The 14089-nt window shown below is 39.3% G+C and overlaps 1 protein-coding gene across 1 annotated transcript in view; it reads left to right on the forward strand.

Moving 5' to 3' along the window:
• The window catches only part of mrps27 (mitochondrial ribosomal protein S27), a 94575-nt gene that overhangs the window by 55628 nt on the left and 24858 nt on the right, over positions 1-14089 (forward strand). Inside the window, exons 7-9 of the mRNA XM_060843848.1 lie at positions 846-961; positions 7018-7120; positions 10977-11119. Of these exons, the coding sequence (XP_060699831.1) occupies positions 846-961; positions 7018-7120; positions 10977-11119 (362 nt within the window). The remainder of the gene's footprint in view (positions 1-845; positions 962-7017; positions 7121-10976; positions 11120-14089) is intronic.

Genomic DNA, 14089 nt, shown 5'->3' on the forward strand with positions numbered 1-14089 from the left:
CATGCATTAGGACACACTGAACCCTCTGCATCTCAGAGCTCTGCAATCTCTCATCATTTAGATACCTTATTTCTTTTATTTTTCCTGCTGAAATGGGCAATCTCACACTTCCCCACATTATTGTTCTATTTTCTAGGTCTTTCCTCACTCACTTAACCTGTCTATCTTTCTCTCTGTTGTGTGTTGTCTTCACAGCCTATTTTACCACCTATCTTTTGTATTATCAGCAAGTTTAGCAATCTTGCCTTTGGTTTCTTTATCCAATCCACTTATATAATTTGTAAAAAAATTGAGGTCCCAACACTGATCCTTGTGGCACACCACATGTTACGTCATGCCAAGCGGAAAATGATTCATTTATGCCTGCTGTCTGTTTCCTGTCAACTAGTCTGTCTTACATCCATATCAGTATGGATCCACCCCATCCTCAACACTATGAGCTATAATTTTCTGCAATAACCTTTGTTATGGCATCTTATAAAAAGTCTTCTGAAAATCTAAGTCTGGAACATCCAGTTCCTCTGTATGCAGCCAACATATTACTCTTTCAAAGAATGTCACTGAGTTGCTTAAATACAATATTCATTAAGGTTACACATTTGGGCAGTAAGCAAGGATTGGACTACACAATGAAAAGATGCATCTGACAATTTCAGCAATTATTTAAAAGATGGGTAAATACTTTGCTCAGTGGCTCTAATGTTGTGTGCAATAGTTATGTAACAACTCTCGTACATATCTAGAAAGGAAAAGGTTGTTTATATGATAGTTTTTTTTTTCCCCTCAGTTGAAAGTATTTTATTTCTAAAATAATTGTAAGGATGAAAATGTTACTCTTTTTCCAGGTGCGATTGCTGTTGTCGATGAAGTTATGCTACAAGAAGCATTTGATGAGCCATGTACACAGCTTCTTTCCCTCTACATTCTACTTAAATATCTACATAGTAAGCCAAAATTAAAGGTAAAAAAATACACTGGTTATGAAATGTTTGTGTAACTTTGATTCGGCAGTTGAATTGTCGTGACAAGATGCCAAAGAATTTCTTTTCCCAGCGGAAAGACAATTTGAATTCTGCATGCATCTGCATTTTCATTTGTTAGTCACATTTTGGCAGGCACAAAGGAGCATTAAGATTGTCTTCTGTGTTAATGTACTCAAGGGAAGATGATGCATTGAGGTGGAAGCTAGATAAGCACAAGCAAAAGTGAATAAAGATAACTGAGGAGGGGTGGATGGATACTGGTGGGGAGCATTTGGGCCAAATGGACTGTTCTTTACCATATATTCCATGTACATTCTTCTCTACAATTAACCAACAGTTCATTGCAGTGACTAAACAGTGAGTGAGAGATGGTAACAGGAGTCTTATGGAGCTCCATTCTTTAGAACATTGCTTACATCCAAACATTTGGAGGGTCCTAATACACTGAAAATAAACCTAAATCCACTTCAATAATCCCAATGAAGAATGTTGGAAATGCAATAATTTCCAAAAAATGGACAATATATTCTTAGCAATTACTTCATAAATGATCTTTGCATTTAAATTTCAACACTTCGTCTCGACATTTTGACTGTTACCAGTAGCTGCATATTCTTAAATCTGAGTTATAGATAAAATTGTTGTTTGATCAAGTTTTAAATATGCAAACTGCAACGTGCAACCTTGAAGGTTAACAGTATAAGTTTTCTAATCATTTTACATGATGCTCGTATCTAAACATAACACTCCTATTTATCAGTTCTAATTTTTGTACTTATGGTGCTTGAATAGTACAGCAATCCTAACAATTAACAGGATAATTATTCCATGACCCATTATGCTGTGATGGCAAGCATTAAGAACCACAAACAGAACTGAATTGTTTTATTTTCTTCATGAAACCATGATTTTACTTGTTTCATCTTGTGCGTATACAGATTAATCCTGACAAATTTAAGAAAGGCAATCATGTGGAGCATTAAAACACTCACGTATTTTTATTGTCGTCTTTCAGTTGTAGATCAGTTATAATATTGCATTTGATAGTGCAGAGCAATGTAAAAGCATCATCACTGCAGCTCATTGGTCAGTAGGTCTTTTAAACATAGAAAACATCAATCTTTGGCTGAAAATTTGCCAGTTTGGAGACACATTTCTTTAAATTATTTCATGAGACAAGTCTCATAATGAGTTTGGATTTCTATCAAAATCGTAGCTGATAAAGATTTATAAATTCAGTAATCAATGATCTTTTGGAAATAAAAAGAAACAAGGAAGTAAATAGTGACACCTTGGAAAAATATCCATATTACAGCGGAGGAGGTGCTAGATGTCTTAAAATGCGTAAAGGTGAATAAATCATTGAGACCTGACTAGCTATACCCTAGAAACTCTGTGGGACGCTAGCAAAGTAATTGCTGGGCCCCTTGCTGAGATATTAGCATCATTGATGCCACAGGTGAGGTGCCAGAAGACTGGAGGTTGATTGACATGGTGTCACTGTTTTTAAAAAAAAGTGGCAAGGAAAAGCCAGAGAACTATAGACCAGTGAGCCTGACATCAGTGGTGGGCAAGTTGTTGGAGGGAATCCTGAGGGACAGGATGTATATGTATTTGAAAAGGCGTGGACTGATTAGGGATAGTCAACATGGCTTTATGTATGGGAAATCATGTCTCACAAACTTGATTGAGCTTTTTGAAGAAGTAACAAAGAGGATTGATGAGGGCAGAACAGTGGATGTGATCTCTATGGACTTCAGTAATGTGTTCACCGTGGTTCCTCGTGGTATACTGGTTAGCAAGGTTAGATCTCAGGGAGGACTAGCCATTTGGAAATAGAACTGGCTCGAAGATAGAAAACAGAGGGTTGTAGAATTGTGTTCAAATAATGACCAAAATTGGTGAATGGTGAAAATAGCCTCTTTATTCAACAACCACAAAAGCTGCACAAGTTCGAGGCGGCAATAGAATCCTGAAATACAAGAGCCCCTTTATACACAGTTGTGACATATATTAAAATTCCATCACTATGGTGTTACATTGTTTATCTACAACACGCACAGGTTTGGGAAGTTCTGTCCTGGAAGACAGGAGATGGATTAAAACGTACTAAGTGCTGGCTGCTACTTCTGATGGGATTAAGTGTGTCTGTCCGGTCTGCTTGCATAATTAAGAGTGTTAGTCCTTTTGTCTTTTAAGTTAGTAAATGTTAGTAAAAATACTAGGCCTATATGCTCTAAATTAGTTCGAAATTGTATCTGTAGTTAATAAAAGAATAAAGGATATTAAGCTGGCTACCCCAGCAGTTGGGTTGTAAGATTTATTTACTATTTGCTGGTGTCAGTTTCGTTCATTCATCCAGCTTCATGGAAGTGCAGTTTTGTCGGTTAGTTTCATAAAGGGATAACAGCCCAGTTAAAAGGTATTTAACAACTATATACTAACTGGGGAAACTGTTTGAAGTTCTGTAATCTGTTCAGGTCTGGGAGATAGTTGGTAAGGGCAGATTAATATTGTAATGTTTTGTGGAGATATGATGGGGATGTTCTGTGTGCTGCACTTATTCAGAGGTAGCACGGGCTGATAAAATTCAGTAATGAGTTTGAAAGCTTTGTTCTGATTAGAAAGGGTTGTTTTAAATTTGATCTATCTTATGTTAGTAAAATGTACTATAGAACCGCCGTTTTATAAATGAATGAAACCTTGTTATAATAAACAATGGGTTAGTAAAGAGTTATGAATGAACGGAAATCTGGTATTAATGAATATAATGAGCTGGTGAAAGAGTTAGTAAAGATAACCTAAAACTCAGTATCTCACAGGGTGGTGGTGGAAGGTTGTTTTTTAGATGGAGGGGTGCTGATAACCACAGGAGTTGGTTTGCATCTACCGCTTTTCATCATTTTCTATAAATGATTTGTATATGAACATAGGAGATATGGCGAGTAAGTCTGCAGATGACACCAAAATTAGAGGTGTAGTGCATAGTGAAGAAGGTTATCTCCAGGTGGAATAGGATCTTGATCAGATGGGCCACGGGCCAAGCAGTAGGAGATGGTGTTTAATTTAGATAAATGTGAGGTGCTGCATTTTGGAATCAAGGTATGACTTACACACTTAATGGTAAGTTCCTGGAAACTATTGGTGAACAAAAAGACTTTGGCGTGCAGATTCATATTTCTTGGAAGTGGAGTCCAGGCAGACAGACAGGATAGTGAAGAAGGCATTTGGTATGCTTGCCTTTATTAGTCAGTACACTGAGTATAGGAGTTGGGAGGTCATGTTGCAGCTGTACAGGATGCTGGGCGAAAGTGACGGCTGCAGATGCTGGAGATCAGAGTCAAGAGTGCGGTGCTGGAAAAGCACAGCGGGTCAGGCAACATCCGAGGAGCAGGAGAATTGACGTTTTGGGCAGAGGCCCTTCATCAGGAATTTGGTTAGGTCACTTTTGGAACACTGCATGCAATTCTGGTCACCCTGCTACAGGAAAGATGTTGTGAAACTTGAAAGGGTTCAGAAAAGATTTACAATGATGTTGCCAGGGTTGGAGCGTTTGAGCTATAGGGAGAGGCTGAATAGGCCTGAATGTCAGAGGTTGAGGAGTGACCTTATAGAGGTTTGTAAAATCATGAGAAGCATGGATAGGGTGAATAGCCAAGGTCTTTTCCTTGGGTTGGGGTGGGGAGTCCAAAACTAGAGGGCATTGGCTTAAGGTGAGAGGGGAAAGATTTAAAAGGGACCTAAGCTGCAACATTTCACATAGAGGGTGGTGTGTGTATGGAATGAACTGCCAGAGGAAGTGGTGGAGGCTGGTATAATTACAACATTTAAAAGGCATCCGGATGGATATATGAATAGGAAAGGTTCAGAGAGATATGGGCCAAATGCTGGCAAATGAGACTAGATTAATGTGGGATATCTGGTCAGCACGAACGAGTTGGACCGAAGGGTCTATTTCCAGGATGTGCAATTATATGACTCTATGACCTTTATATGTGTGAGAAATCCTAAAGAAAACTTTACAGGTAATCTTATTTCTCCCTCTTCTTCCTCTGCCTATTGCAAATGGATTGTTTTTTGTTCTTTGAAGTCTTGTAGTCCACTGGTTCCCACTCGGTTCCCAAACCCCAGCTGTCACCTGTGGAGGTCACCATCAGTGAATATATTGTGAAGTGAAGATTCCAGCACTCTTACAGCCTATTTGGTTCCCTTAAATGTGAACCACTTCCCAAGAGCAAAGTTCCTTTTTTGCATTATAGTTTAATAATTGAGCTTTAAACCTTTTTATTTCTATGCTTAGGTTTTTACTTATAAAAATGTATACTTGTATAAAAAATATAAATTTTGTATAAAAATATATCTATGTAAAAGTGTAATAATGTATGCTAACCACTCTCTCAACATGCCTTGCCACCTTCAAATATGATGCACATGATTGTCCAGGCCTAGCTGTCTTTTGTACTTTGTAGAACTGTACTAATAATTCTGTATTGCCTCCCATTATTGCATCTGTCAAAATACACCTCCTACTCATGTCTGTTAAGTTCCATTTGCCATATATTGTCCATTTTCCTGTGTCCTTTTTATCCTCATCACTGTTTTCACATCTCCTAGTTTGGTATCATCAGCAAACTTCGAATTTTTTTTCTGTTTTGCAAAATTTAAGTTACTTCCAAGCAATGGTCCTTGCACTGACCCATGGTAAATACTACCAGCTACAATGCTCCAATCCTAAAATCAACCACTTACATTTCTGTTCTCAAACCAATTTTTATCCAAGCTGATTCTGACATTTCTATTCCATAAGGTTCAACTTTGTTAACCAGCATTTTTAATATAGTGCTTTCTCAGACGCTTTACTAAATCCATGTGGACAAAATTCACTACATTCCCTCACCAAACCTTTCTGTTACTTCATCAAGAAATGTAATTTAATTAGTGAAACACAATCTACCTTTTAGAAATCCAAGCTGTAGCTGTCTGTGGAAAAGAGATGAGCAGATGCTAGGAATTACTTTTTAGTTTTAACAAATGCTGATTAGAATCAGCTTTTAAAATTTAATGTCAGCAGATTTCATAACAGACAGCTCACTGACTGTCCCCACCCCACCAGTCTCCAGCCTCATCCCTATTTATGGAGCTTATCCTCCTCTTTTCATGGTGCCATGTGGCAGGCGTATGATGCCAGCTCTTGGCTGTGTCATAAATATAGTCTTTGGTTCATCGTGAAGCTTGCTGCGGTACAGTCTAACCAATGACCCAGTGTGGTATAACATGCCATTCCAGAGATATCTGGGATATTGGCAGGTCTGCAATTTCAATTCAAAGCACATGACAAACAACAACCATTTGTCAGCTAAGTGGCTTTTCTTTACATTAATGTGCATATGATATAATTCACAGTAATCCCATTATTTTCACTTATCCACTTTGCACAGCTTATAACATGGGGTGACTAAAAGAAGCTTTGTGGAGTGATTTCTCACAAAATTCCTACTAAGATTTCAATCAGAGGCTGTTTTCAAGATTTACAAAGATTTCAGACCATTTCTTTTATCTTGCGTCAGTTTACCTAATTATTTTATTTGTCGTTCCTTCTGCATTTTTCAGCTTCTGTGTATAATTTTGTATGCAACTTTGACTTTTACCCTTATGTGAGTTAGTCTGATTGTGTATTTACTAACTCTTGCAAAAACAGAAAGGCATGGTGAGCATGCCACATGTTGTGTGGAGAAAATGCAATAATTAGAGCTAATTGTTAATCCCATACCCTGCTGTTCCACTCTCAGCAAGTATAAGAAATTAGGTCTCAGTTTGTTGAAAAACTCAGCTTGAGACGTTTTGCTGAAGAGAAATGAAGGGGATTGGAAGCAGGAAGAAACCACAAAAAATTAAATCTATATCTGAAAAAAATAAATCTTGGTTAATAGCTATTTGATAGATTTCTATCTGGTTGTGTAATGTACAATTTTCAGATCAAATGCATGTATCTCATCAGTTGTCCTTATTTGTGTAAAATCTGCTTTTTTTTTAGTGGGAAGATGAGAGGAATCTGGGTGCAGCATTGCTCTTGGTTGGACTGAAGCAGAACAATACTGTTGGATTTAGCTCTCAGCTTCTGGGACATGCATTTCTTGGTGTGTTTACAACAACTGTTTTCTTCAATATATCTAATGTGCCATTTTACTTAGGTATATATAGAAACATAGAAAGTAGGTGCAGGTGTAGGCCCTTTAGACCTTTGATTAGTGCGGTGGGATGGGCTCCAGATTAGTATGACAGGGTGGCGCAACATCGAGGGCTGAAGGGCCTGTACTGCACTGTAATGTTCTATGTTCTATTTTGCATACTTTCCCTAAAGTCTTTCCTTCTCATTTGAATGTGGAAATTCAGTCAGATGTTTAAGGAGATATTTCAAAACGCAGTAAAGATAACATTCAAATGAGAAGGAAAGACTTTAGGGAAAGTATGCAAAATAGAACATAGAACATTACAGTGCAGTACAGGCCCTTCAGCCCTCGATGTTGCGCCACCCTGTCATACTAATCTGGAGCCCATCCCACCGCACTATTCCATGTATGTCCAATGACGTCTTAAATGCACTCAAACTTGGTGAATCTACTACGGATGCAGGCAAAGCATTCCAAATCCTTACTGCCCTTTAGACCTTTGAGCCTGCTCTCCCATTCAGTATGACCATGGCTGATCATCCAACTCAGTACCTTGTACCCACTTTCTCCCCATGTCCTTTGATTCCTTTAACCCTAAAAACTATATCTAACTCCTTATTAAAAACATTCAATGTTTTGGTCTCGACCACTTTATGAGGCAGAGAATTCCACAGGCTCACCTCTGTCTGAGTGAAGAGATTTGTCTTTAGCTGAGTGCTAAGTAGTCTACCCCATATCTTGAAACTTTGACATCTAGTACTGGACTCACCAGTTATCGGAACCATCCTTCCTGCATTTACCCTGTCTAATCCAGTTAGAATATTATAGATTCCTATGAAATCACTCCTCTTAACTCCAGTGAATGTAGTCTCTTCAAATGTCAGTCCTGCCATCTTAGGAATTGGTCTGGTAAACCTTCATTGCACTCCCTCTGTAGCCTTCCTCAGATAAGGAGACCAAAAGTGTGCATTGTACTCCACATTTGGTTTTATCAAGGCCTGTACAATTGCAGCAAGTCATTCCTGCTCCTGTATTTGAATCCTTTCACCATGAAAGCTAATATAACATTGCCATCTTCACCGCCTGCTGCACCTGCATGCTTATTTTAAGTGACTGGTGTGCAAGGACACCCAGGTCTCATTGCACCTCCCGCTCTCCAAATCTCTTCCAATAATAATCTGATTTACTCTTTTGTTACACTGAAATGGGATAACTTTACTTTATTCACGTTATACTCCATCTGCTATGCATTTGCCCACTCACTCAACTTGTCCAAATCACACTGATGCATAGAGTCATGGAGGTTTACAGCGCAGAAAAAGATCCTTCACCCATTGAGTCTGTGTCAGTCAAAAACAACTACCCAACTATTGTAATCCCATTTTCCAGGGCTGGGCCCACAGTCTTGTATGCCTTGTGTGCATCGTAAGTATGCATTCAATTATTTCTTAAATGTTGATGGTGATGTCTGGCTCTGTCACCCTAACAGGCAGTGCCAGGTTCTCACCACCCTCGGGGTGAAGAACATTTTCCTCATGTTCTCTCCAACACTTCTGCCACTTCCCAGTCATTGACCCCTCAACGAAGGAGAAAGGTTTCTTCTTTCAACCCTGTCTATGCTCCTTCTAATTTTATACATCCCAATCAGGTCCTCCCTCTGTTTTCTCTGCTGTAAGGAAAATAATCTCAGTCTATCCGATCTCTTTCCATAACTGAAACATTCCAGCCCAAGCAATGTCCTGGTAAATCTCCTCTGCACTTTCTCCAGTTCAGTCACGTCCCACCAATACTGTGGATTCCAAAATTGCACACAATACAGTTCCAGAATAATCTCCCTGCTCTTAAACTCTGTGCCTCAGCTGATAACAGCAAGTTTCCTACATGCTGTCTTAATTACTTTATTCACCTGTCCTTATAACTCAGTGGGTTGGTGGATTTGCACACCACGGTCCCTCTGATTCTCGATGCTTCCCAAGGTCCTGCCATTCGTCATGTATTCCCTTGCCCAGTCTGACCTGCCCAAGTGCACCACCTCACATTTATCTAGATTGAATTCTATTTGTCACCGATCAGCCAGTCAAACCAGCCAGTCTATTTCCTCTTGTAACCTAGGGCTATCATCCTCACTATTTATCTCCCTACCAATTTTTGCATTATCTCTGAACTAACTGATGAACCCTCCTACATTCCCAGTGGGCACAGATTCCTAATCGGAAAATCACCCCATAACTATCAGTCACTGCTTCCTGCCACTCACATTTCTGGATCCAGTTAACAACATTTCCTTGGATCCCCTGGGTTCTTAGCTTCATAATCAGTGTCCCAGTCCAAGCCTGCATCCTACTCACAGTTCACCTTCCCACACAGCTTTATGTCATCTGCAAACTTGGAGATTTTATATTTAGTTCCCTCATCTAAATTGTTAATAAATATTGTGAACAGCTGGGGTCTAAGCACAGCTTTTGCAGTACCACTCTATTCACTGCCTGCCACTTGGAAAAAAGACCTGTTTTTCTGTCTTACCTTTCTGTCAGCCACTCCGTTCTCTATCCATATCAGAACGCTACCCACAATTCTATGCACTTTAATTTTATATGCTAATCTCTTACATTAGACATTATCAAAAACCTTCTGAAAGTCCAAGTAAAGCACATCATCTGCCTCCTCCCTTTTATTCACATCTTTAAAAAATTCCAGTTGCTCTGTCAAGCATGATTTCCCTTTTGTGAATGCATGCTAATTCAACGATGTCAGACTAACCTGTCTGTAATTCCCTGTTTTTTCTGTACCTCTGTTTTTAAATAGTGGGGGTTACATTAGCTACCCTGCAATCCATGGAAGCTCTTTCAGAGTTAATAGAATCTTGAACAATGACCCACCAATGCATTCACTATTTGTAGGGCAAATATATACTCTTGGGCCCTGGGGATTTATCAGCCTTTAAGCCCATCCATTTCCCAACATAATTTTCTTACTGGTACTCATTTCATTCATTCCCTCCCTTTCATTAGACCATGCTCTCTCCAACATGTTTTGGACTGTATTTATGTCATCCTTTATGAAGACAGAACCAAAATATGAATTTAACTTGTCTGTCATCTCTTTGCTCCCCATTATAACTTTCCCTATTTCTGACTACAAGGAACCTGTGTTTGTTTTCACTGAATTGTTTTTCTTCGCACACTGATTGAAGCTTTTATCAGTTTGTATGTTCCATGCAAGCTTATTCGTACTGTATTTCACCCCTCTGAATCAATGTTTTCACCCTGCTTTGCTGAAATCGAACGTGCTCCCAATCCTTGATGAACATGGTCGGGCCATCTTTACCATTATGATTTTGTGCCACAGTTACTGCAGTTCCTCCACGTGCTCTTTAAATGTTTGCCATTGTATACCCACTATCTTTCCTTTAAGTAATGTTTCCAAATATAGCTAGCTCATGCCTCATACCACCATAATTTCTTTTACTTAGATTCGAGACTCTAGTCTCAGAGTCATCTACCTCACTCTCCACCTTATGGAAGAATTCACTCATATTATGCTTACTCTTCTTCAAGGGGCCTCATACAACGAGATTGTCAAATATTCCTTTCTCACTGCACAAAACCTAAACTCCACCTCTTCAGATTCCACTTCACAAGAGCTAATGTCCTTCATCATTATTGCATTAATGGTTTTTTTTTAAACACCAACTCCTTTTCCTTTTTGTCCATCCTTTCTAAAATCTGAATACCCCTGGATATTCAAAACTGCAGGATGTTTGTACTGCTTTAGATCCTATATACATTGCTAATTTTCTGAAATTGTGGATCATCATTAACAGGAAAAATTGAACTAACTAAGGGGATCCGTGCTGTTTACACCAACATGCCCCTCATGTGGATCCCAGGATACTTTAATCGCGCACTAAATGTGATGGAGAATACAGTGACAGCACCAAATGAAATAAAGCTTTGCAAAGAAACGGTAAGTAATAATGAAATAGCATATTTTTTCATTTGAATTCCGCTTTGCTAAAAGGGGATGCTACTTTCTAATAAATTTACTCTGTTTATAAACCTCATGTGTTGCATTCTGGCTTCCTGTATCCACTCTCATTGTTTACTTTAAGGCACAGATGAGTGTGAATTGTGGCAACTCAAGCCCTTTCCTTTTCATTTAGCTCTTGAATGGAATAGGGAATGGAGCCTGTATCAGTCAATGATCCCTGGTACTCTGACATGCTGCAGTACTGTAAAAGGCGAATTATATAATTGACTGTGTTTAGTATGCCAAAATATCTAGTTCAAAGGCAAAATGTGAAATATTTTTAATATATTTTGATCTCCCTTTTAAGAGCATGAAATAGACTGTGGAGCTGATCCACATGTACAAATGGGAGAACGTGACACATACAATTATTTTTATAGTCACCATTCTCTGCCCTGTCTCGGGCGTCAAAATTTCTTTTAGTTAATTTCAAATATTTTCATTCATATAAACCGTATTCCTTCTTTAAGTTCAGAATGGTATGCAGGTCTGGAGCATAAATATTGCTTAAACATTGTACAATAGCTGTTCTTCCTGTTTGACCTGATTGCCCTGCCTTTGTGTGGTAATTTGGCCAGCAGCAGTCACAATACGGACAAAACCATTCGTCGAGATGCAGTCAGTCAGTCCAGGGACTCTGCCCTCAAATCGGGAGCTACTTTCATTTCTGGACCCCTTGCAGAGCAATGCATTTTAATGGACTCTATTGATTTTTAATCTGTGTATCTTCTCCAAACAGAATGTGATGAATTAATTGAACAATTTTTGAAAGCAATTTTGACAGTGAAATGCACTTTCAGCAAAGGATAGAACATCTTCCTCTTTGACACCACATCATCACTGCTAAGATTGCATTATGCCTGAGGGTAATTGCTGAGCAGTAACCCTCATGATGCTGGAAATTGACCATCTAATTTAATTGCCAACAAACTGTCTGTTGCTGTTAGCATCCTCAGATCCTTTAGCAGATTCAGGGAAGTGTTTGTAATGTTTTTGGTCATGGCAATAGAATGCATTGCTCTAAAATATTAACTATTGGATGAATTGATGCTTGATTTATAAAGCTAGTCACTAAATAAGTAATCACTTTTAACTAAAATGTTGTTTGTTATGTATTTTCAAGTGATGTGGGTAGTATAGTCCAATAATATTTGTAGTACTGTATTGTAAAAAATAACCTGGAATTTGCAGTGGCAGTGATGCAAGTCAGCATTTTCCATTTATACTCGGCTGAAACAGGACAGCTTCTGAAGGCTGCATGTTCTCAGAATTAAAATGTTGTTACACTGTTGAACCACCCCGACCATCACCATAAAAAATATCCCTTGAAAATATTATACCTTGTTGAATGAGCTGTGACTGAAAATTGAACAGAGGAACTGGAGTACGTCCTTTAGCCTCCAGAGACTGTTCCACTATTCAATGTAATCATGGCTGATCAGCAATCTAATTCCACTTGCCTGCCTGATCCCAGTTTCACTTGATTGCCCTATAGCTCAACAATCTGCCTCAATCTTGAATGTACAGGAGGCTGAACAAGTGCAGTCCTCTGGGATACAGAATTCCACTGGAGCGGCACAGTGGTTAGCACTGCTGCCTAACCGCGCCAGGTACCTGGGTCAAAAAGTGTGGTGCTGGAAAAGCACAGCAGGTCAGGCAGCATCCGAGGAGCAGGAGAATCGATGTTTCAGGTATAAGCCCTTCATCGGGAATGTGGGTTGAGGAAGGGGGCTGAGAGATTAATAGGAGGTTTGGGGGGGAAGGTAGCTAGGAAGACAATAGGTAGATGCAGTTGGGGGGTGATGGTGATAGGTCAGAGGGGGAGGGTGGAGCAGATAGTTGGGAAGAACGTTGGATAGGTTGGATAGTTCAAGAGGGCGGTGCTGAGTTGGAGAGTTGGATCTGGGTTGATATACGGATGGGGAGATGTGGAAACTGGTGAAATTAATGTTGATTCTGTGTGGTTGGAGGGTCACACAGCAGAAAATGAGGTATTCTTCCTCCAGGCGTCAGATGTCTTCGATTTGGCAGTGGAGGAAGCCCAGGACTTGCATGTCCTTGGCGGAGTGGGTGGGGGAGTTGAAGTGATCAGTAACAAAGAGGCAAGGTTGTTTGGTGCGTGTGTCCCAGAGATGTTCCCTGAAACGTTCTGTGAATTGGCGTCCTGCCTCACCAAAATAGAGAAGACCACATCAAGAGCAATAGACACAGTAGAAAAAGTGTTTGGATGCTCTTCAGAGAGTCAGTGTGGACTTGTTGGGCCGAATGGCCTGCTTCCACACTATAGGGAGTCTATGAATTCATAACACTGCTGAAATTTCGGTTCATTTCAATCTTAAATTATTACAATCATATAAATTATTAACTCCCATTTCTAGGCTGTCCAGCCAGGGAACAATCTCTGTGTCTACCCTGTCAACCTCCCCCAGAAAGCAATTGGTATTGAATGAAATTACTTCTGATTTTCCTAAATTGCAGAAAATAGTCTCTAAATTTCCTCATCCCAGGAATTATCTAATGAACCTTCACTGTATTTCCCCAAAACAAATGTATCTTTCCTTGGATAAGCGTGCTTAACTGTACACAGTATACAGGTCTGGTCCCACAAACCTGTATCTTCTCTATTTTGTACTCCAGCCCGTTTGCTGTAAATACCAACATGTCATTTACCTTCCTAATTGCCTAATGTACATTAAATCCTAGAATGGATTGCAAGAATAATTCAACTAGCTCCACTGCTATCTTTTCCCTGTAGCTCTGTAAGATATTTTCTAACTTCAGGTGCTTATCCAGTTTTATTTTAAAGTCATGAATGAGTAAGTTTCCATCATTCCAAATCTGAATTACTTGCTGCACTTAAAAAAAAATTCTCCTAGCCTTTTGTTCTTTTGCAAATCACCTTTAAAT

Source organism: Hemiscyllium ocellatum, chromosome 2, assembly GCF_020745735.1.
Source record: "Hemiscyllium ocellatum isolate sHemOce1 chromosome 2, sHemOce1.pat.X.cur, whole genome shotgun sequence".
Lineage (NCBI taxonomy): Eukaryota > Metazoa > Chordata > Chondrichthyes > Orectolobiformes > Hemiscylliidae > Hemiscyllium > Hemiscyllium ocellatum.